This window comes from Alosa pseudoharengus, unplaced genomic scaffold (genome assembly GCF_046254945.1).
Source record: "Alosa pseudoharengus isolate Yale_2024_CS ecotype anadromous, Long Island Sound unplaced genomic scaffold, YU_APseudo_1.1 YU_APseudo_1.1_scf_9, whole genome shotgun sequence".
Classification (NCBI taxonomy): Eukaryota; Metazoa; Chordata; class Actinopteri; order Clupeiformes; family Clupeidae; genus Alosa; species Alosa pseudoharengus.
The window spans coordinates 1,714,224-1,738,996 of NW_027468881.1; the positions used below are offsets into that span (position 1 = coordinate 1,714,224).

The following is a 24,773-nucleotide window of genomic DNA, read 5'->3' on the forward strand; positions in this document are numbered from 1 at the left end:
TTTGGTGTCAGAAGACAAAGAATTGTGGACCATGTGCCTCTGGAGGACCCACCTGGACATCAGGTGCCATTTTTACATTCTTGCTTGTCTTTAGCCCGTTTTTTTCTTGTCTGTATGTCTATATGCTAGCTAGTCACAGTAGCCACTGTTTGTCAGTACAGATATCTTAATATTACACATTTCTATATGCTAATTTCAGAGAGCAAATAAGTACAGAGTGGGGGTCCAGATGTCTATTGATTACGAGCCAACACAAGAGGTTTGTAATATGTTTGTGAATGAAATGTTGAATCATACAGCAGTTAGGTCCGGCTACATTATTTATTTATTTCTGATTGAATGAAAGACTATCTGTCTTGAGAAAATGTATATTATCATTGCTCACATACGTTTTGCATTCTCTGCATGTCTTTTTTTTTTAGATTATGTTGGACCTTGAAGCAGTTGGGGAGGACTACCACAGCTTTCAAGAGCATATAAACACCATAAACAATTAGTTGTGCCGTCGTCAGCCAGATATTAGTCATATAATGGACAGGATGAGGCAAACTGTCTATAAGAGGGTAGAGCAAATGGGAAAGCAACTGAGGAGGTGATGGAGATGTTCCAATTTCTTTGGGTGCCAGAGCTGGTGAGTAGCAGTCTTATAGTAGTATTACTATAATGTGAGTTCAGTGCTGTTCAGTAGTAAGTTCTATAACCATTTATTGGTAACTACAATTTCCTCTGTTTTGTTTTGTTTGTTCATTTGTAGATGCATCATGAAATGAAGTTGCGGTTTGGACTGGACTTAAAGCTAAGCCTGCATAACACCCTCAGTATATTGACCCCTAACGTCATCAGAGTGGCTGACAGTGGGAGTCTGAGGGAGAGGCTGTCAAGCCTACGAAATACTAACACAGATGGTAAGTCACCAGCTTCTTCTTTTCCCTTGCACCCTTCAATTATTTAATAATAAAAATATCATTAAACCATGTTTTAATGAAATCATTCTTTGTTTCTTTTGACATTTCAGACCTTCAAAAAAGTGCCTGCTGTCCTAATTTTGCCTGCCCTTTTTAAGGAGGATGCCAAGTTTCTGTATTGTTTAGACGAGGTATTTGATGTTTTTAACATTACAATTAACATTGCTTTATGTTGTCAATTCACATCATAGACTCTTACCTTGTACATTTCTCATTTGCATAGGAACCACTGAGCGTGTTTCCAACCATCATCTTCCAGGGTGGCGATACTCCCCTCCTTGCCAGGAGAGCATCCATAAAGATGGATGGCATCACAATAGCAAGTGGAGAGATGGATGTGCCACATGCCCTCTAATGCGAATTTGTCATTGGCCCCTCCACTGACATTGATGCCTCCTTAGGCCTTGTCTGTATTTTTTGTTTATATTTTCTTTTTGATGTTCAGTACCCAAAAGAGGCCCACCACACATTACTATTCTTTGAAAGACGCCTTAACCTGTCTATGTCTAAGCCCCCCACTCCAGTGTTGCGAAAAAATGTTATCAGAAAGTGTGTTTTATAATCATTTGAAATTTATTAATTTGTAAAAATGTAACTATTGCTGTTTTGAGCGTATTTATGACACAAAGTAATATAGAAGATATGTTAAAGCAATGAATATGTAAATTCATGTAAATATGTATCTCTTTTTGTTTTGAGTGTCTTATGACACATTTTTTTGCGAGTAATATAAAAGATATGCTAAAGCAATGAATATGTAAATGAATGTAGAAATACTGAATACAGTATTTGAATGATATTTGACTGATATTTTTGATTGATGTTGTCTATTTGTATTTAACATTTCGTACACATTATACGCTACTTCTCATTAATTAGCACAATGAATGAATATGAATAATAATGAATTAATAAAAGTAATACTACTACTACTACTACTAATAATAATAATAATAATAATAGTAATAATAAGTAGTAGTAGGCCTAGTAGTAATAAAACACACCTGGTAGTTATGGTTCCATTTAGAACCATTAGAATGTAAATTATTCCACTGCTTGGTTGAATTTCCCATTGTCCTACGTAATTTAGAACAACCATTAACCGTATGTTATCTGCACACCTATGAAGTAGATCCATTTTTTTGGCCGTATCACACTTGTATATTAATTCGCCGAACTCGTTGTGAAGTTTAAATGAACGGTCACGTTGCATCCGAGCTGTAAAATGCAGACGTTCAGAACATTGCAACATTGTAGCATATGACGGAGGTGGCTTTTAGCTAGATGGATGACAGCAGGCTAAGTAAAATAGCGATGTTTCAAAGCTAAAGTTCATCAGAATCTTGGGATATGCCCGCTTGACAACGGGAGAGATAGAACTAACGACTGGCCTTTGGCCGTAGCAACCATCCATTTAGAACTAGTAACGGCAGTTTGTCCTGTGAGTTGAGAAATTAGTTGATATGTGTCGGAAGAAATTAGTTCTACAAACAAAACAGTTTTAGCGATTAAAACGTTTAAATTGTAACAGGAAATGAACACAACGCAAGGGGCAACAGTGGAATAAGCGGGATAATGGACTCCACGGTGGTCTGTTCACAGAAGTTAATGCACTCCGCTTCGCGTCGGGGCCGTTTTACAACCTCGACCGTGCATTAACTTCTGTGAACAGACCACCGTGTCGTCCATTATGCCTTACATAATGGCATCCCTGATGGTTCATCTTATAGAACCTTTTTAAAAGGTTCCATTTGGAACCATTTAGGGTGCCTTATTTGTATCAAAGGATGGAACCTTTTTAGGTTCCATGTGGAACCTTTTTTTCTTAGAGTGTGACAGCCCTAAATTCAATAATAATGCACTTCATCTTGAAAGAATGTCATATGCATTGCATATCATTCAGGGAGAATGTATATCCTTTTCAGGGAGAATGTATATTTTTCAGGGAGAGCAGGCCTTATGCTTATTTTGTGTTAGATTATTTTGTGAAAAAGCCACGGTCAGTGTTTTTGACATTAAAAATAAAATAAAATACATGTTTTGTAGTACAACCGTTAAATCTGTGTCTGTATTGCATATTAAAACCGTAATACCACTCCATAACAGACTGATGGATACTTCCAATGACCAGAAATTCTGGAGAAACATTTAGTCAACTAAGTCCAGTGTAGATTTAGTCGACTAAAATCTGCTAATATAAAAGACTTAAGACTAGACTAAGACTAAAACTCTTATGATATTTAGTCGACTAAAACTAGACTAAGACTATAAGATTTCAGATGACTAAAACTAAATGTTGTGTTATTCAAAAGGCTAAGACTAAATCAGAATTTGCTGTCAAAATTAACACTGCAGTATACCTAAACCTAACCTACTTGCTTTTTTTGGTTTGTGTGTAATAGGTGTATTAAATGCCAGAGTAAATATTCAACACAGGAGTCACTGGAGCAGCATCTTTTAACGGCCTGCCATAATTTCCCCTGTCCACATTGCCATAAGGTAGGTTTGAAACTGCATTAAAGGGCTAAGACTTAAATACTTTTTTCATTAGAAAGCAACCTCAAGTCAATGAAATGAAACTGTTAAAATTCAATTATTGTGTATTTTTCTGTTAACATCTTTTTTGGCAAGCAGATAGTAATATAGCAAGAATTAACTATTTTCATAATAATATAGTATGAATGTGAATATTACACTCTGTATTATACATTGTGGGTGAATATCACCTCACAATTACCAGACATTTTGGTCGCAATTTTCTATTCTTTTTATGTATTATCATAAATAGCAGATCCTCAAGTTGTAGAAATATTGATTAGCTGAGCTCCCACACCTATTTTCAGATAATAATGGGACATTCAGAGGATATGGCATAATTACGTCCACCCTGTCATGGACATACATTACCGTAAATATATGTTGTCATTGAATAGGAAGGTGAAAATTATTTTGAAAGATATGTAGTCCCTTTCTAAAAAAGGATTATATATTTGCTTTAACTTTAAGTAAATTAAACATTTTACATAAACCGTGTGTTTATAAGAAACTCATACAGTTCACACACATGAACTGTACAGTATGTGTTCATACATCCCGCCCCCCCATTCGATTTTACATACAGATATTTCATAGTATGATTGAATTGAAAATAATATCTTGATGACAGGGTGGATCAATGTATTTTGCACATAGGTGTGTGCACAAAATCTCCACCCTGTCAGGTTAATTTCCACTCCTCTAGGCATGATAACAGACCTGAAACAAATTGACAATCATTTTAAGGACTACTACACCTCTCTACAATGATGAATGAGGGGGCTGTAAATTGGAACAACCTCTATAGTCTATAGAATAATTCAGTACTGCTATTGCCTCAATTCAGTGTGGACAATCCCCAGAACCTGATAGTTACTCTATGGAGTTCTATAGAAATGTTTTTTCCATAGTTAGCCCTCTTATGAATTGATATGTACAATGAATCATTTGCTTAACATCAGGGTTGTGCACAATTCGAATTGCAATTCTGCTTCCTGTTTGCTACCTCAATTGAAATGCAAGAGAAATTCAAGAATTGAATTGGAATTTAAGAGCCAGTTGAAGGTGGTTACATTTATTTTAGTGCTGTCAAACGATTAACATTTTTAATCACGATTAATCACTGAATTCCTATAGTTAATTACGATTAATCACATATTTTATCACATGATTAAAATTCTATTATTTTGCATTTCTGAACTTTCCAGGAGTCCATATTAACAATATAAAGCAATTATTGTGTATCTTGATTGGGATTAAAATGAAAGCAAAGCAAGTTACTTTATTAACTTAACTTTAAGACGTAGGTCTATTTGATTATTTCAAATCAAATTTCAAAAGATGTGCAGCAGACCTGAGGCAACACAATATATTCTTCAGAAATATAGCTGATATAGCCTAAACTGAAATAAATGCTACCGCAGAAGTGCATGCACAAAATGTAGGCCTACACACATTATAAAGGGCATAACAAACAGAATACTATATATATAATACTATATTCATTATCTTTGAGTTCAGTTGAAAATAAGGAACTTTTCGAGATGAGTGCTGCCATTTTATAGGCCTACAGTCTATGGTGCACTGTCACTTGCCACACACATCAGCGGCGAAGTTTTTAACAGGCAAACACTGGATGAACAATGGATTTTATGGAGCGGCGTCGATCAAATATAACTGAATCGTGATTTACACTCACATCGGGGAGTGACACGGTGCATCAAAGTCAAAGAGTCAAAATAGTAGCAGCCAAACAGGATTGTTGATAACAGAACAAGTGACGGTGAAAAAATCTTTGGCGGCACACGATTAATGCGTCAGCCTAGGCTACTGCTCTTTGGCCGGTTCGTAAGCCCAAACAGGTGTGTGCAGCATGCCTTTACGTAGCCTATTTACGGCGCATCATCATAAGGATACATTTAGGGTGTGTTCGAAACGGGTAAAGTTGCTGCCTTTTAAGATATCTAACTGGGGAGCAAGGCAGCAAGTGCGGTTCGAAACCGAAAAAACTAATTCTGCTGCCTTTTAAGATATCTTAGAATTCCCAAATAACGGTCATTTTTGAAGGCAGCATCGATGCACACTTCATGCTCCCTCCTACCCATAATCCCTTGCGGCAACGTCTGAAACAGCTGTGAAAGGTAAACAAACATGGCGGATGACATCGGTAATGGCTGCTGAATCTGTTTAAAATGTCATTTGTGTGACCTTATTTTGCTTAGATTTGTAGATAAGAGATGAAAAATAAACAACTTACTATCTGATTATGCCATTGTTGTAACCATTAATAGCGTCTGGTCTGATATATCTGGTAAAACTAATTTATACCGTTAGCCTGCTAGCTTACGTAAGCTAATTTAGTTTAACGTCAGGCCTTTGCTAACGTCATACCGTAGTGTTAACCAAAGATTCTAGAGTGCTACGCTCATTTTTAAAAGATGCATTTAATCCAAAGTCATGTCTAGTGAGACAGCTCTCTATGTAGGGAGGGAGGCAGTAGGCAGCTGTCTCCCGTTTCGAACACACCCTTAATCTGCATCACGCCCCATTTTAGCTGAAAACAAGTTAACATTATAGCATTGATTCCAATGGGAAAGACAGCTAGTAGTCACACCTTGAAGTTACATCTAGTTATTGATTCACAGGACATTCAATCATTTTACTAACATGGCAGTTATGAAGAATTATGTGTATGTAACTTACTCATGTCGAAACTATGTGCATTACCAACCTAATTCGTTTGCAATGTTGAGGACAAATTTAGCACGTAGCTACATTTACCATAATATTCCATGTAAAACGGTTAGCTTGCTAGCTAGCTAACTGTGGAACTTCAGTATAACATAGCCAATTATCTCACCAAGCTGTAGCTGTTTGCTAATATCAATATGTATGTGCAACATCAGCCCCCTTTCTTTCAGTTTCACTGTACACTGCAAAAACTGCTTATCTAACAAAATCTAACCAAGTGTTATTAATCTTATATCAAGATAAGAAAAACTAGTTGGTATTGTTTTCAGTATAAGACTTACCCAGCGCTTTCTTGTGAAATCATTTGACTTAATTTAAAAAATAATTAACTTATTTTAAGACATCTTATCTTGAAAACAAGCAAATTTGTCTGCCAGTGCGTTAAGCAAATTTGTCCTAAAAACAAGCAAATTTGTCTGCCAGTGCGTTGAGCAAATTTGTCTTGATAAGACTCCTTAAAATAAGTTAAAGTCTTCTTAAATTAAGTCAAAATGATCTTTTGAGAGGGCTCTAGGTAAGTCTTTTCATACTAAAAACTAGATTTTAGATTTAAAATTAGATTTTTTAATCTTAATATAAGATCAATAACACTTGGTTAGAATTCATTTTTTGCAGTGTACGTGCTCACATAAACTGTTCCTCCGCTAGCTTAGGAGATCTCTGTCGCGCTCGCTCAACTTCGTCTGTGTGCTCGCTCAAAACTGTTGACAACGTTACGTTTGTTCCACAATTCATCAACCAATCAGAAAATTCAGGGTCTGAAGTCCAATTCTCATTGGCTGATGAAGTCCACAACGCCTAGCATCATTTACTAGTGTCAGTGGGAATCGGGCAAGGTTAATAATGCTGGTCTTAGTTTCAACGCATAAAGTTAAAGGGGAACTTGGCAACTATTTCAACGTAATAAACCCGTTTAGAAATCATTTGGATGGTTAAATGACCTGTTCCGGTGAAAATGGTGACTTTCCCTGCTGCGCCTAGCGTCCCCAAGCGGAAAACCAACCTTGCAACATTGAGACTACCGTCCCAGAAAGAGAAGTTTTAAAAACATGTTTTAAATCGTGTTTCTTACCTTGTAACATCCACATAGTTCTACCAAACTTATGCTAACCGTTCGCTAGCTTGTAAACAAATCCATGTGCTTTATCGTTACCTTTTCCCACAGTTTGAAATAGCATAATGCACAATTTCTCCAGCAGAGGGGGAAATCCTGCCAAGTTTCCCTTTAAGTCGACGTTGTAACCGTGTTGTAAATCCAACAATACCCGATAAATACTTACCAAAGATGTATTTCGTGTGGCATGCTCCAATGTTCCTTCTTTTCTCGCTCATAAAAGTGGAACAAATGTAACTCCATAGATGTTATGACATGTAAAGTTAAGCTTGCCCACTTCGATGCAGCATAGGTTTCCTATCCAAACAGCACCTTTCCCCTAAAAGGGGTGTGTAGCGTGTATGTGCAGCACATACAACGTTCCATTCCATTCGTCAGTGTGTATTGTTTAGTTTCCGGTCTAGCTCGATCTGGTGTGGTGTTGTAGTTGTTCTAACATTACTAGTTGTTGCAATCAAGGTGAGCTAGCATAGTTTGACTGTTATGTTATACATTAACATTTGACAACTTCAACCATGAAAAATGCAAGTTAGTTTTAATTAACATTACCTGTTTCCGACTACGTATAGTACTTAAACCCACAACGTTTCATTCAGTTATTGAAAACTTTATCGGCTACATACACAGCCAGACATGTTACTTACATCGGTGGTCACCTGTGGTGTACTTTTTCCAAGTGCTGTAGCTGAACTCAGGTGCACTTAGCAAACAAAAGTCCCCTTAATGTCCCCGGTATAACGTTATTGTCGGGCCCACACAAGGACGTCCTTGGGATGTTTGTGAAATGACCAAATGTGGACGAAACCGATGGATTTAACGGGGACGTCCCCCGATACCGGACATCACACAAGGACCAAAAGAGGAACTTGCTCCAGATCCCAATAACTTTACGTGACATCCACTAGAGAACGCGATGTTGGGGACTAATCGGGACGTCGTCAATGTCCACTTAAAGTCCGGGCCCGTGTTTGTTGGGATGGTACTATGTTTGCTCATTGATGCAACATAGTCATAGTCAAGTTTATTTATATAGCACAATTTAAAACAACCTGTGGTTGACCAAAGTGCTCAAAAATAAATAAATAGATAATAGAAGACAAAATGAATAAAGACACAAAAAAAGCACAACAGGAAAATAAAACTAAAATAATATGTTCATATATATATAGCCTATAAAATTACATTCCACAATTCATTTAAAAGCCATTAATAGCATATGTTCTTTTAACTTGGCTTTAAAAGCACCAATAGTTGATGTAGATCTAATGTGAAAAGGCAGGTTGTTCCACAACTTGGGCCCACACTGCAAAAAATGAAATCTAACCAAGTGTTAATAATCTTCTATTAAGATCAAAGAATCTATTTGGCATTGTTTTTAGTATGAAAATACTTACCTAGTGCTCTCCCGTAAGATCATTTTGACTTAATTTAAGTGGCAGACAAATTTGCTTGTTTTCAGAATGAGATGTCTTAAAATAAGTCAGTTTTTGCAGTGCAGCTATACTGCAAAAACTGCTTATCTAACACAATCTAACCAAGTGTTATTAATCTTATATCAAGATAAAAAAAAACTAGTTGGTATTGTTTTCAGTATAAAGAGACTTACCTAGCGCTTTCTCATGAAATCATTTTACTTAATTTAAGAAAAGTTTGACTTATTTTAAGACATCTCATACTGAAAACAAGCAAATTTGTCTGCCAGTGCGTTAAGCAAATTTGTCCTAAAAACAAGCAAATTTGTCTGCCAGTGCAAGTAAATTTGTCTTGATAAGACTCCTTAAAATACGTCAAGGTCTTCTTAAATTAAGTCAAAATGATCTTACGGGAGAGCACTAGGTAAGTATTTTCATACTAAAAACAATACCAAAAACAATTCTTTGATCTTAATAGAAGATTATTAACACTTGGTTAGATTTCATTTTTTGCAGTGTACTGAAAAAGCACGGTCACCTTTATTTTTTAGACGACTCTGAGCAGTAGTTTATCTGATGACCTCAAAGTTCTGGGAGGGCAGTGAAAGTGTACAAGCTCACTTAGGTATTGGGGAGCTTGTCCATTTAAAGCTTTAAAGACAAAAAGAAGAATTTTGTAATCTACTCTAAATTTCACTGGTAACCATTGCAGAGATTTCAAAACTGGAGAAATATGTTGTCTTTTTAGACTTGGTGAGCAGCCTTGCAGCTGCATTTTGCACCATCTGAAGTCGGGATAGAGTGGACTGAGTGACACCAAAATAAAGGGAGTTAAAGTAGTCCAGGCGGGATGAAATAAAGGCATGAATCAATATCTCAAATTCTTTGAAAGAAAACATAGTTTTGGCTTTACTTAAGATTCTAAGGTGGTAAAAAGATTACTTGACAACAGCATTAATCTGTTTCTCAAATTTAAAATCAGGGTCAAGTAGAAAGCCAGGATTTCTTGCATAATGTTTTACATATCTGGCAAAAGACCCTAGTTCACTAATTGCATTATTTGCAGCTTCATGTGAACCAAAAAATAGAATTTCTTTTTTGGATTCATTCCGTTTAAAAAAATTGGTCGACATCCATTGTTTAATCTCTTTTAGGCAATCAAGCAATGGGTTTAGAGCACCAGAGGAACCACATTTAAATGGGAGATACAGTTGTGTATCATCCGCATAGCAATGATAGGATATACCATGCTTTTTCATAATTTGACTGAGTGGCAACATGTACAGTAAGAATAAAATTACAACTAAGCACTGATCCCTGTGGAACACCATAAGATAAGGGGGCAGATGAAGATGAAGTATCATTGAAAGAAACTGAAAAGGTTCTTCCCTCTAAGAAGGAGGCAAACCATTTCAGTGCAGTACCTGAAATTCCAACCCAGTGCTCAAGGCGCTCTAAAAGAATGCAGTGATCTACAATGTCTAAGCTAAGATCTAGCAGCATAAGTAATGCACAGTTCTTTGCACCCACAGATAGTAACAAGTCGTTAGTGACTTTAATTAAAGCAGATTCCGTGCTGTGTTTAGGTCGGAATCCAGACTGGAAGATGTCTAACATCTCATTCTCTGATAGAAAGGATTGGAGTTGTTGAAAGACAACCTTTTCTAGGATTTTAGAAAGAACGGGCAATTTTGAGATGGGTCTATAATTGTTTAGGTCAGTGTCATCAAGCTCTGGCTTTTTAAGCAGGGGCTGCACTATTGCATGTTTAAAATGAGTTGGTACTTCGCCAGAGATAAGTGATGAATGGATAATAGAGAGGATGGAGGGACCCACACTCTCAAATGCCTCTTTCACCGTGGATAAGAGGAGGGTTTTAGATTAAATACAACTTGTTTCAGGTGTGACAAGGAAATGGGTACAAAGCTAAGTAAGGAGGCCGTGAGCACTGGAGGAGTTTCTAGATATACATATGCATCAAACGTAGATACTTGGTCACGTATATTATACATTTTGTTAACAAAGAAATCAAGGAAATTACCACAGTTCAAAGAAGGAGCAGTGTTTGCAGTTTCCTTGGGACTGATTAAGGATTTTAAAGTGCTGAAAAGAACCTTAGGCTGGTGACTGTTTAGCTATAAGATCATATATAGTATGTGTGTTATTACTACATGTATAGATATTTTTTATATTACTGGTGGGCGATCACATGTCAAATTCATCAAAATGTCCAAATGCCAGTAAAACTCAACCTAATTTTATTACTGTAGGTGTTCCCCTCTGAAAGGTACTTCCGAAGGCATCTTTCTACGCATGGAATTGGTGGGACGTTCAAGTGTAAAACCTGTAGAAAATACTTCAGAACAGAACACTACCTCAAACTACACTCTCTAATTCACTCAGGTAGAGTTGCAAATTTTGCAATATTTTTCTTTACTTTCTTTCTCTCTATATATAATGTGTCAATGTAATGTATCTTGTAAACACAATTACAAGATGTTTTGAACAAAAACATATCCTATCCTATCATTGTCACTTACACTGTCACTGGTCTGATATTGCATTTTTTCATTAACTGTTTTTTTCAGTGTAATTTTGTATAATTAACCATTTTTCTACCTAATTTGGTTTGATTCTTTTCGATGGAATTGCTCAGACTCCAGCTAGCTAAGTAGTGGGTATTTGGCATTCACATTCACAGAGCTATGGGTTGCACTCTATAGAAAAATGCGCTATATAAATAATAGGGATTTGATTTGACTTGACTAGTCAGCTAATAAACAATTTTGTACATCACTAGTTATCTACCAAGGCACAAAAAGTGTTTAACTAGTGTGCATTTCTGTCTTCACTAGTGAACATGTGCTTCACTAGTTAACTGGTGAGGTCAGAAACAGCTTTAACTAGTTAACTGCTAAGCACTTTGCCCTTCTCTCTCTAAAAACCTCCTGAAGACCCAACTTTTCAAAGAGTACCTCCTCTCCTAGCACTACTAACAACTGGACTTGTTTTATCTCACTGACCACAACCTTCTTTTCTGTCTTGACTATCCCTCTTCTTAACTTTGCTTGAACTGTCATTCTATTAAATGTGTATAGTACTTATTGCTGCACTAACATGCCCTATAATGCCCTGTACCTTGATATTTCCCTATTTCGTACGTGGATTAACTCATTGAATGCCAAGCTGTTTTCGGAAGCTTTGTCCTAGAGTGCCAGCAATCTAGACCATTGTTGATGATTTTTGTACAGCCACAGCATATTCTGTGTTATAGCTATGAACACATACAATGGCTCGTTTGAAAGGTGAGACTTTCAAGCTCTCAGTGGGTACAAACCATGTATTTCTACACACCTCTGTTCCTGAGAAATCCCAAGCTAAACAGTGGCTAGTTTTCATCAAAATCCCTGTTCCCTGTTCAAAATCTTTTTCTTCGACTTTTTCATTTCTCCCTTTAGCACCTGAGAAGTGTTGCCTGCAAAGTTTCTGGGAAGAGATCTAACGAGACCTGCCACCTAGTGATAAACCCACGAAAATAAATGACCTGATTTTGACCTGGCGTGCATGTCACTGATAGGCTAATCGGTGACTGATTCGAAACAAAGCGGCAACCAACAAAAGCCGAGTTAAGATCAAACGTCCAGATAAAATGTTCAGATCTTGCGTTTTCATGAGTTTTCGATCGTCATATATTTCATTTCCATTCATCACAGAGTTCCCAAAATCACATATAAGGTGTGTTAAGAGTGTCTAGCTTCGTAATTAAAAAAAAAGCTAAAAACGTAATATTACGTTTTTGGCACTCAACGCATGGGAAGGAAAAACGTAATATTATGTTTTTGGCACTCAATGAGTTAAAGCGTCAGCTGCATGACTAAATGTAAATGTAAATGTAGATACATTCAGTGCTTTGATAGTGCTTGATGGGATCAACTCAAACATCAAACTGCATGTTCTCTGAATGCAAGTAAATGAGTGTGACTGTCAATTTCCCAACAGGAGAAAAACCATATAAATGTTCAGTCTGTGAGGCCACCTTTAACAGGAAGGACAAAGTGAAGAGGCACATGCTCATTCACGAGCCCCATAAGAAATACAAATGCCCATTCAGGTGAGTTTGTTTCCTGTGGGAAAAGTTAAAGTTATGTTAATTTCCTTTTTATATAGCAGAAATAACAGCCCCTTATACAGAAACATATGAATACATGTTTTATATGGCCTACTTTGTATGTTGTAAGGTATTATGCAATTTTAATATGTAATTTAGATTTATGTAGATGTTCAACAATAGATGGTACTCAAGAAAATGGCAAGGGTACAGTTTAATGTGTGAGTATTTATTGTGTGTGATTTATTTTTGTAATTTTTAGATATAAATAGTAGAGGTCCAATTAGAATATTCAGTAAAGTTTGCTTATATTAACCTTTCACCTGCAAAGCAGATCACACCTAAAGTTTTTGCAATTTATTATGTAATTTAAAATCCTTTATCTCAAATCTGCAACAGGTTCTTTATTTCTGTTGGTGTTGTGATAGAGAATATTGGTGCTCTACAACTTGGGCCAGTTATGTTTTTGGAATCTAGTTAGTGCACTCTAGATTTGCCTTGTGTATGGCAAGCCGATTGAGCATGTATTCCGACATCTTCAGTGCCGAACTGTACCGCACCACACCAAGACACTTGTCATTTTCCACGTAGACAGACTCATGGCTACACTGGACATGCAACTGTGTTCTGTTCCAAGAGCATGCTTTCTCTGTCTATGATCTGCAGGGTTAGGGCCTCCTTAGCGAGAAGTTTTTTGGTCTGCAGATAATTTGCCGCACAATTGAATGGTAGGCTGCAGATCAAAAGAAAAATAAAATAAACATTCTCCAGATTAGAATATTTCTGCTTTTAGCAAATAAAGAGGCATAGCATTAGGGGGTAGTGGTGTGAGTGCTCATTCAATGTGTGTGCTCATCTGCGCAAGTGAAACTGTTGAACCACTGGAGATAATGTCGGTAGAAGCAACAAACAACAGTTCACTAGTTCACATTCCTGAATTTGCATAAAGGCATAAAAAGCATAATACATAAAAGCATAATAGAAAAGCATGTTTGGCGAGGTCTCTGGCCATGGTCCCGAAGGGCTTCGCGGATTCGTGCCGGAGTCGACTGCACAGGCAGGAGTCGGGCAGGATTCCGCCATACACCCCCTTATTCTTTAACTATGGAAGGCGGGAGGCGTAAGCGGAGGTGGTGGGTTGCGAGCGGAGTAACACCGATGCTGCAACTTCGGCAGGTAGACTGCGAATAAATAACCTGACTGATTGAAGAAGGAGGCATGGCAAATTCCGTCACGCTCCTCCCGAACTTCCATTTGTAAAACGCCATTTCACTAGTTCACATTCCTGAATTTGCATAAAGACATAAAAGCATAATACATAAAAGCATAATAGAAAAGCATGTTTGGCGAGGTCTCTGGCCATGGTCCTGAAGGGCTTCGCGGAATCGTGCCGGAGTCGACTGCGCAGGCAGGAGTCGGGCAGGATTCCGCCATACACCCCAAAAATTGCAAATCGCGAGGTGCGCTTTCCTCAGATCAGAGATTTGATCTGATATATGAGTGATAGGCGTCGGAGGACCACCTGCCGAGAGTTATGAGGGCTTGATCGGACAGACCGTTATTTGCCGCAGTGGTGGCCGCACCAATCCTAAAAGAATGAGTTGAGTAAAGGTCTGCTGGGATTCCGACTTACGTTAGAACAGCTTTGAGCTGCATTTGAAACCAGAAGCAAGTGACGGAGCGTCCGTCGTCTGTAGCAAAGGGGGGGATCTAATGGGGATGCGATAGAGGAACGACTTGAATTAAGATCTAATGATGATGCAAATGCCAATCTATGAGTTGACATTCAAAACAGCAAACTTGTTTGGCAAGATCCCTAACTAGGGTGAAGAAGTGCTTAGCAGATTGGTCAGACCACCAGCCGCGGTGGTGGCTGTACCAGGGTTTCCGTTGTCCGGTAATTACCGGCCATTGGCCGGAAAAAAAATGAAATGTCCGACAAAATTAAATCTCTCCGGTCAAATTGTCCGATTGAAATTGGCTAATAATCCTGTCCCCTAACGCAATCTGAATTTGAGAATAAGCCTTAATACGTAAGCCTATATTATACGTCCTCTGGCTATGTTTTTAAATGAACAGGCTCTACAGTTTGAAAAGTAAGCTATTAAACAACACGCATAGCCTATGCTGCATTTCAAATAGGAAGCGCACGCTTAAAACGTCCATGTTAAACAACGAACAAATGAGTGAGGCAGTTCAAACATGGCCAGGCCCAGGCAGACTAGCCTTAAAAGTTTTTTCAGAGGCCAGACGCGATGGATGATGATAAATTGGTAACGTCTGAAGCCTCAGATGTCCGGTCAACTCCACCACCACCAGATAAAAAGCAGAAGTGTCGGGCATATCTGTCGGAATCAGTGACATTGGAAGTGGAGTTGCGGGGGATGCGGCCGATCCAAGACACTGTCATTCTCCGTGTACACTGGACATGCAAAGTGTTCTTTACCCAAAGCATACAGTAGGCCTTTGCGTTCTCTGTCTATGATCTGAAGGGTTAGGGCCTCCTCGACGAGGAGATTACTGGTCCGCGGATAATTTCTGACACAATTAAACGGTATCATTGAACCGCGGCCGAAAGAAAAACAAACTAAACATTTCCCAGAATAGGAAACATTTCTTAATTTATTGTTATCAAATAAAGAGGTATAGCATTAGGGGGTAGTGGTGTGAGCGCTCATTCTTGTGTTTGCGCATCTGTGTAAGTTAAACAGTCACCACTGGAGATAACGTGGGCAGCAGCAACAAACAACGTAGCCTTTTTAAAACAACAAACGAAGCGGACTATTGCTGTCCATGAAAAGATACTGGCTAGATCTTGTTAGGGCATATTTAGGTTAGGCTAATGAACATGTTGCATTCTATACAGTTTGATTATGTCATTCTTTAAGCTACATAGCCTGTCTCCAGTTTTCCTCAATTTGACTAATTAAGAAGTGATAATATATTTGACGGGCATATCATCAAAATGTCCGGAAAACGAAACCTCTGCCGGTCACTTTGACCGGCACCATTTTTTTCTAGCGGAAACTCTGGGCTGTACCAATCCTGAAATAATGGGAAGCTTGAGAGCTAACTTAACATGCATGCACTTGCACACATAACATGCACTTATCATGACATGCAGGGCAATGAGCTTGCAGTTGCAGAGCTCGGGGTCAGTGCAGGGGAGTACAGCTTGCCGTTGCAGAGCTCGGGGTCAGTGCAGGGGAGTACAGCTTGCAGTTGCAGAGCTCGGGGTCAGTGTAGGGGAGGACAGCTTGCAGTTGCAGAGCTTGGGATCAGTGCAGGGGAGTAGAGCTTGCAGTAGCAGAGCTTGGGATCAGTGCAGTGGGAATAGAGGACTGATGTAGTTGCTGATGCTCATGGCATGTGATTTGAAGATATGAGTGATTCATAAAGTTAACATTCCAAATCACGATCTACAATTCTGCTGTTTGGCAAGATCCCTAGCCAGGGTCATGGAGTGCTTTGCAGGGATCTTGCAGGAGTGTACTGCACTGGCAGTAATCAAGCAGGATCCATGTGATCACCCCAAAAAATGCAACCCAATTGAAAAGACCCTGGCTAGGACCATGTAGGCTATAGATAAGGTGACATGAAAGGTATCTAAGGCCCCTGGAGTATTTGAGCAAGTGGTAGACCGTTATTTGCCTGAATGAAACCTAAACGGTCTGTGCCAATACCAATATGTGTTGGTAGATATCCGAGTTGCCCTTAAAACCAATGAGGGTTACATGTGCAAAAAATGTCAAATATATGCTATAAGGGGAACTTAGACATTATATAGCGTACACATGGTCTGAATATAAGGATAGTTACTGAAAGGTGATAAATGGGTGTTACAGGTTTCTACTTTGCTGTATTAAGTTTGTAGAGAACACTGAGCTACCTAGCATTATGGTAGCCGATCTAGAGAATAAATATGAACCTGTAGCAAACACTTTAATAGAGGCAGTTTGCATTCAAGAGCATGAGAAGGAATTTAGAGAATGAAAGCAAGGGGCTAGGCTGGAGTAGGTTAGGCATTGACATGAAGATTAGTACAAGTGAAGAGCCTGAAGAGCCATCTTGAAGCTAAAACTGATTAATGGATGGGTAACGCTTTAGAATAACATGTGCTTATTAGGTATTAACAGTGCATAATAAGCAGTTAACAATTCATTACTAACAGTTAGTTAACTGTTGTTATCCTTTAATAACATTAACTAACTGTTAACATGCAGCTTGTAAGTGTTAATAAGCAGCCTTTTAAGTTACTTACAAGCATATTTGTTAAGTGTTAACAAGCATCTTGTTAATGCTTGTTAATGGTTTATAAGACAAAGAGGTGGATAACTAATAAACTTATAAGACCTTTCTTACCTATTTGTAGTACATTTTGCAGCCCCCCAATCTAAAGCGAGGACCATGTAGCCTATAGTTCCACAAGCCCAACCTCCTATCTCTCTATATAATGTATCTATCTATCTAGCTTGGTTTAGCTGTGAGAAATGCACCTTCAAAATTGTTGCTGTGAGCAGGAATCGAACCCCGGTCTCCTGCATCAGAGAGTGCATCGCTACTTCTTGAGCTACACTATTGTTCCTAATTGGCTGATGAAAATGTTTATTTTGATTCTATATTCCGATGTTCTATATCATACTAGCTATGCTTTTTACAAATATGTTTCTGATGGAAAAGTGGTGTTTCATTTCCTTAATCTTTGTTCAGTGAACACATAAAACAGTTTGTCAGTTTGTCAGCAGTCTAAAGATATGCCAGCTTTGTATATAGTTTGGTTACCTAGCAACCGAGGCTTAAAGACGATAAGTGGGTGCATTCAAAGCTCTGGTTCAAAGTTGCAAACATAGGCGAACGTTCGTGATCGATTTGAAACATGTTTCAGTTTGCCTTGAACAGAGACGAACATTCGTGGTCTGTTTCTGCATTAATTAAACACCACTTTTCCATCAGAAACATATTTGTAAAAAGCATAGCACTTCGGAATATAGAATCAACATAAACAATTTCATCAGCTGTATAAGAAAAGTAGTGTAGCTCAAGAAGTAGCGATGCACTCTCTGATGCAGGAGACCGGGGTTCGATTCCTGCTCACAGCAACAATTTTGAAGGTGCATTTCTCACAGCTAAACCAAGCTAGATGGAGAGATACAGTATATAGAGAGATAGAAGGTTGGGCTTGTGGAACTATAGGCTACATGGTCCTCGCTTTAGATTGGGGGGCTGCAAAATTTACTACAAATAGGTAAGAAAGGTCTTATAAGCGTATTAGTTATCCACCTCTTTGTCTTATACACCATTAACAAGCTGCTTGTTAACACTTACAACTGTTAACAAATATGCTTGTAAGTAACTTATAAGGCTGCTTATTAACACTTACAAGCTGCATGTTAACAGTTAGTTAATGTTATTAAAGGATAACAACAGTTAACTAACTGTTAGTAATGAATTGTTAACTGCTTATTATGCACTGTTAATACCTAATAAGCACATGTTATTCTAAAGCGTTACCAATGGATGTTAAGAAACCCATGCTTGGCAGAGTCTAAATTGCTCTGGGGGGATCGTGCAGGAGTCACTGTGCAGGCAGGAGTCAGCAGGATCCGTGTATACAGCCCAAAGATGAGGGCAACTAAGGCACCTTAAAAAATGAAGCAAAAGGGTTTGTAAAGAGCAAAACACGAAGAGCGGAAAGAGAAGATTGACCTGGGTGTGATCTGGAAAACATTGTTAGAAGGATGCGGTGACCAGTGTTTCCCACAGAATTGAATTCCAATTGTGGTGGTTGGTTTGCAGAATTAACTTGAATGGAACAGTTTTTATCAAATTAGCACAGCGTGGTTATGATGCTAACCAGATTTAAGCACAATTTAATACAACCTGGAAAATCATTGTGTGGTGGTCAATGTTGATATTGTGGTAGGCCGCTACAAATAAGTCAATGTATGGGAAACACTGGGTGACCCCATGGGTGGTGGCACCAATCCAGGGAAAGAGGGGTGAGGGAGAACCAGGTACGCGGTCCCTGGCTGGGGAAGAGACACGGGCACGAACGCGGTTCACGCTGGTGGGAGATGATGGGGAAAGGGAAAAGGTAGCGACGCGGTCGCTACAGGGGAGGGGGAGGAGGTTGCACAGCACCCTGGGTCTGCAAAGAGAAGAGGCTTGATTAGCTGGAATAGAGAAAAGAGACCGCAGTAGTGGAAGGCAAGGTAGAGGGCTGCACACGGGCACCCATAACTTGCTGGGTTGACAAAGCATGTGTGCACTATCCTGGGGTGTTAGGCCTGTATCATCAAAGCATGTTGTAAGCAACAGCCTACAACTACTAGACTACTATTGTCTCCATTGTACTTTGTGGCTAAATGTAATTTGCTCATTTTGAATTGCTTGATAGGTGTTGGCTAAAATGAAACATACATTCTTAAACAATTTCAAATAAAGGCCAACACTTTGTAACATGTTAGAAGTTACAAGCTGGGACCCACGCAAATCACGGAATAAAGGCACATTGGCTACTGAAACAAGTTTGAGTGACAAACAACTTAGGATAGACAACACGTTGGTTAACACAATTCCAAGCAAACTTTACCAAAGAACCACGAAGGACTGGAAGCCTGATTTATCAGAAATGTCACGTCTATATAACATGGCCGCTTGCAATGTTCAAGTGTGATTCACGGGATATTTAGCCTACACTGACTTCAGTTCACCCTATGCCTCCAGACAAGCAGTAGTGGCTACTCCGTGAGCCTGTAACTATTAACACAGCCAATGTGACCGAAAAGTTGTTAGCTAAAAACAGGCAAATAGCAAAACAAGTGCCTTCATCTAGTAGGCTATACATGTTTGTGACATGTATCTCAACATTCAGCAGGAACGAGTGTATGGCAAGCGATTTTATCATTTACCTGCTAAGTTTGACTATCTGGAATTAACATTGTAGATATCAACAACGTCTTTCTGACTAGTCGCAATTACATTTTGGATAGTTGGAATTGTCATTCAAGATATCTGTAACGTAATTGTGACTAGTCGAAACGTCAGATAGAGATATCTGTAATTTAGTTTTGACTAGGCAAAACTGAATTACAGATATCTGTCATCATGTCATTGAAAACAACATTCAACTCGTCACACATCTTAAATGGCAATTGCAGATATCTTTAATTCAGTTTTGACTAGGCAGAATGAAAGGTGAAGATATCTCAAACGTCATTATGACTAGTGCAAATTATTGTGCAAGACGTTGCTCTTTAGATCCGTAGCAGAGCCCGTCTACTTATTAGACATTCTCTGGCCGTAGGCTAATTTCCCCTCCCCAACATAGGCTAATCGAAGAAGAAGTGGGCTTATTTCCTTATTTCTATGAATGGAAGAAGAAGAAGCAGTCATGGCTGTAATGTCTTGTTGACATCTAAAATAACTAAAACTCAGGGACACCGTGTGGTTTATTAGACTCTCACGTTATCAACTGGCTTGATCTCTGTTTCGTAGCCTACATAAATTAGTAGGCCTAGGCTAGGCTAGGCTACTAAATGCACCAGCACCATCTACAGGAAACTCCATACATCATAATGGTGTTGGCTGTAATCGAAAAAATCAAAGCAATATTGAATAATCAATTATTGCTGCCAGCTCCTGTCTTGCATAGGCTGCAGCATTAAAAATACAATTAAAAACTCGCCCTCTGGCTGCTCTGACATAGTGCTAATTACAAACAGGTGCTATGTGATTTGATGATTTGAACAACAACACGCTCTGCTCCCGCCTAAAGTGGGATGCGGGCCTAATTTGCATAGCAATATAGATATCTCTAACGTCATTTCGCCTAGTCAAAACTCTAATTCAAGATATCTATAATTACATTTTGACTAGGCAGAATGAACGTTATAGATATCTCCAATTTCAGATATCTCTAATCAAAACTCATTCAAGATATCTATAACTTGCTAATAGATATCTACAACGTCATTTTGACTAGTCATAATTCCATTTACAGATATCTACAATGTCATTTCGCCTAGTCAAAACTTAATTCAAGATATCTGAAAAGGAACATGTAGATATCTTGAATTGAGGTTTATTAAAGATATCTTCAACTGGAGTTATGACTAGTCAGAATCAAATTGTAGATATCTCTAACTGGAATTACAGATATCTACAATTCAATTGCAGATATCCGTAATTCACATAGTGGATATCTGCAACTGAATTGTAGATATCCGTAATGATAAACCCATAGAAATGAATGGCAAATGTGGCGTCATTTGTCCTAGGAAGAATGTCTTTGTGGATATCTGAAATTACAATTATGGATAGGAAGAATTCAATTGCGGATATCTACAATGTTCGTTTTGACTAGGCAAAACTGAATTACAGATATCTGCAATACATATCCAGTCTAGCGGGAAAATGTTAAAATCGCTTGCCATACGAGTGGGCTTTACAAACAGCTCTAATACAAAGCAACAAGATAAGAACTACCTCCTAGGGGTGTGACTTTCGAAACCGACGTCTCGAATCAGTGTCGAGGCTTCGACGAACAAGTGTTTCGAAACACTGCTTCGAAACGTGGTTCAAAACCGCCATGTCATGTGACCACAGCTTCGAAACATCGTTCAAAATCCCCATGTCATGTGACCAAAGTTAAGTGAACCTCGGTGCATTTCACTGGTGTCGGCAGGCGTGCCCGCGTGTTCAATTAACAGTGTAGACTTATCTTAAGCAATAACCATGATGGTGTAGTGGTTAGTGAGGGTGTTTTTTGCACTGTAGCCCAGGCTGCTTAAATGTGGTTCGATCCCCGTTTGATTTGTAAGGTAGCCTATTGTTTCAGATCGTATCTGTATGTTTTCTTACTTCAACATTAACCACACAGTTAATGATGAAGTCAACTAAACTCTCAGAATGGTCAAAAATCGAGAGTTTTTATAAGAAGAAAGTGATTTAGAGAACACTAGTGGCAGCAATAAGATTCTCTTTATCGTGACTTCATGTGGTCTCCCATCCAGTAATTGACCAAGGGCATGACTGCTTAGCTTTTGACAAAGACTTCGGCAGGTAGACTGCGAATAAATAACCTGACTGATTGAAGAAGGAGGCGTGGCAAATTCCGTCACGCTCCTCCCGAACTTCCGTTTGTAAAACGCCATTAGGCTACTTAAAACAACGAACAAAGCGAATTCTTGCTGTCCATGAAAACAGAGACTGGCTAGTCTATTCCAAAAATGGAAATAACAGGTCTTTGAATTGACACTAGTTACAGGGATTAAAGTGAAAAGAAATCGTTTGACTGAACTTTTTTCAGGCCATAAGTCATACGTTGTTCATATCTACCTATAGAGATAGCACCCCTTTTGCGGTCGCGACCTATTGGTTTTTAATGTACAAAAAGATGCAAACCGCACAGGAAAAAGGGAGTATTCGCCTTATTCACACGCCGGCCATTGTTTAAACCAAAACGAGGCTACAGGGTACACTTACTATATAATTAATGCCACCTACAGGTGAATGCATAGAATATAACAATCCTATGGTTTGTGTACCCTGTAGCCTCGTTTTAGCCGCCAATGGCCGCCATGTGAATAAGGCGAATTGAGTGTTCTTGATTGAGATTGAGTTTTCCTGATGAACAAAAATATATTTTAGTACCATCCCTGACCATTGCTGATTAGCCATTGCTGTTCTTTTCTACTGCAGCAATATTGTAGAAAGGCTTTAACACACTCTTATTTAATTACTTCAGGCCAAAAGTGTTTAAAGGGGAGATTTTTTTTCTTGTTAATATGCAATTCAACACCAAGTAAAATCTATAAAATCAAGTTTGCAAGACTTCCCATTTCCTCATCAAAGTAACAAATCAGAACATTCTAGATATTGTTCATATTTCCATTTGTTGCCTCATCCGCATTTAATGAAAACATGGTAAGTTTGAGTTTTACAGACAACTCAGTTTTCCAATGAGCAGCAATACTGTGTGTGCTCATGCAGGAGGTCTGCGCATTTGATAACGACAATTTGGCGCTTTTGTCTCACTTCAGCAACAGATTGTATAAGGTTGACAAGAGGTTGCGATATGGTGAAGGACAGGTTGTGTTGCGCTATGAAAGAACATGCGTAGCCTACTTTCTAAACGTAAAAACGGTCAGCCATAGATAAACGTAGCCTACCTCTTCCGTGGTGGCTAGTTGCACCAGGTAGGGAAGATGTCCTGAAGTGCACAAACGTTAACCTTATGGCGGTCTTCTGATTGGTGGCGTGCTAAAACGTTTTCCTATTGCATCCATAAACAATTTTCTTGCAGCGAACCGCGCAAAAGCAAACCCCTGGCACTTTAATTTCTTTACACCATGGCTTGTTAGTTCTCCCCCGTTTCCAACAGCTGCCCATGTTTTGTCAACATACACTCACAACCTACTGTCTTTAAAAGTGAGGCCTAAGCAAAATAGGCTACAAGGCTGTCTGTGCGTCACAAACACGACTGACCCCCTTACTCGACACGCTCAGTAACCTTCCGTCGCAAATTGTGAAAAACATTGTTGTACATGTCATAACAGACGGGATAATAAATTGCATAGGCTACGGTTTATATTGCGTCGCTTTACACATAATGTTAGTTGCATTGATTAAAAACTGTAACAATAATAGTAGCCTACATCGGGTGGCATAGCAGGCTATCTGTTCAAGTCATAGGTGACACCCAAAATGAATGACCTCCCCTGACAAGAGTTCGCGATAGTAAGAAATTGTCTACATTGATGCACGGAAAGAACACAGCCTCTTCTTCTCCGAATTCGCACATAGAGCTCACAATATCATATCCAAAAAAGTTAAACGGATTGGCCAACCTCATCAGCGGTCTCGATTGTGTCACTATAATCCAACTTTTAGACCGTTATAGTCCTCCATACGTGTTCTTTTTTTTAAGCAAACGCCCGAGAAAAGTGTGTAGCTACAACATAAACAAAGCGAAACTCATGGCTGACGTAGGCTAGGCTATCTTCTTGAGCGGTCACTGATTGAGACACAGAAAGTTCTCAAGAACACTATTAGGTCTTTAAACATTTACCTAATATTTGTAGTTGCCTTAAAAAAAGGAAAAGCAAAGGTGACAGTCCCCCCCCCCTCCTATTTTTTTTCTCATCGGATCTGCATCGATCTCAAATATGACATTTCTAAAATCAAATTGTCGGAAATCCGTCCTATGACGGAGAACTTTAATCCTTGTAGTTAAGATGGTATAGCCCAGGGGTTCCCAAACTTTTCAACCCGCGACCCCCAAAATAACCGTGCCAGAGACTGGCGACCCCCACTATCCCTGGATGTGACTCAAAAAATAAAATAAAATGTGCGCACCGGCCATACACTGCAAAAAATGAAATCTAACCAAGTGTTATTAATCTTATATTAAGATTAAAAAATCTATTTGGTATTGTTTTTAGTATGAAAAGACTTACCTAGCGCCCTCTCAAAAGAACATTTTGACTTAATTTAAGAAGAATTTGACTTATTTTAAGGAGTCTTATCAAGACAAATTTGCTCAACGCACTGGCAGCCAAATTTGCTTGTTTTCAGGATGAGATGTCTTAAAATAAGTCAAACTTTTTTTAAATTAAGTCAAATGTTTTCACAAGGAAGCGCTAGGTAAGTCTCTTTATACTGAAAACAATACCAACTAGTTTTTTTATCTTGATATAAGATTAATAACACTTGGTGAGATTTTGTTAGATAAGCAGTTTTTGCAGTGTACGCACTAGGCATATGATTTTACATATAGAACTTTACTATATGATAAAAGCAGAATACCTTAGTCAAAAAATAATATCCATGAGTGCACATTATTGCTGTCATGTGCAAACTTAACTTTGAAACATACTTTAATTTCC

The 24,773-nt window shown here is 38.6% G+C and overlaps 1 protein-coding gene across 5 annotated transcripts in view; it reads left to right on the forward strand.

The window, feature by feature from the left end:
- znf341 (zinc finger protein 341) overlaps positions 1-24,773 on the forward strand; it is a 131,396-nt gene that overhangs the window by 82,651 nt on the left and 23,972 nt on the right. For all 5 annotated transcript variants that reach the window (XM_076277443.1, XM_076277446.1, XM_076277445.1 and 2 more), the window contains 3 exons: positions 3,368-3,464; positions 11,048-11,180; positions 12,777-12,888. In XM_076277443.1, coding sequence (XP_076133558.1) covers positions 3,368-3,464; positions 11,048-11,180; positions 12,777-12,888 — 342 coding nt within the window. The remainder of the gene's footprint in view (positions 1-3,367; positions 3,465-11,047; positions 11,181-12,776; positions 12,889-24,773) is intronic.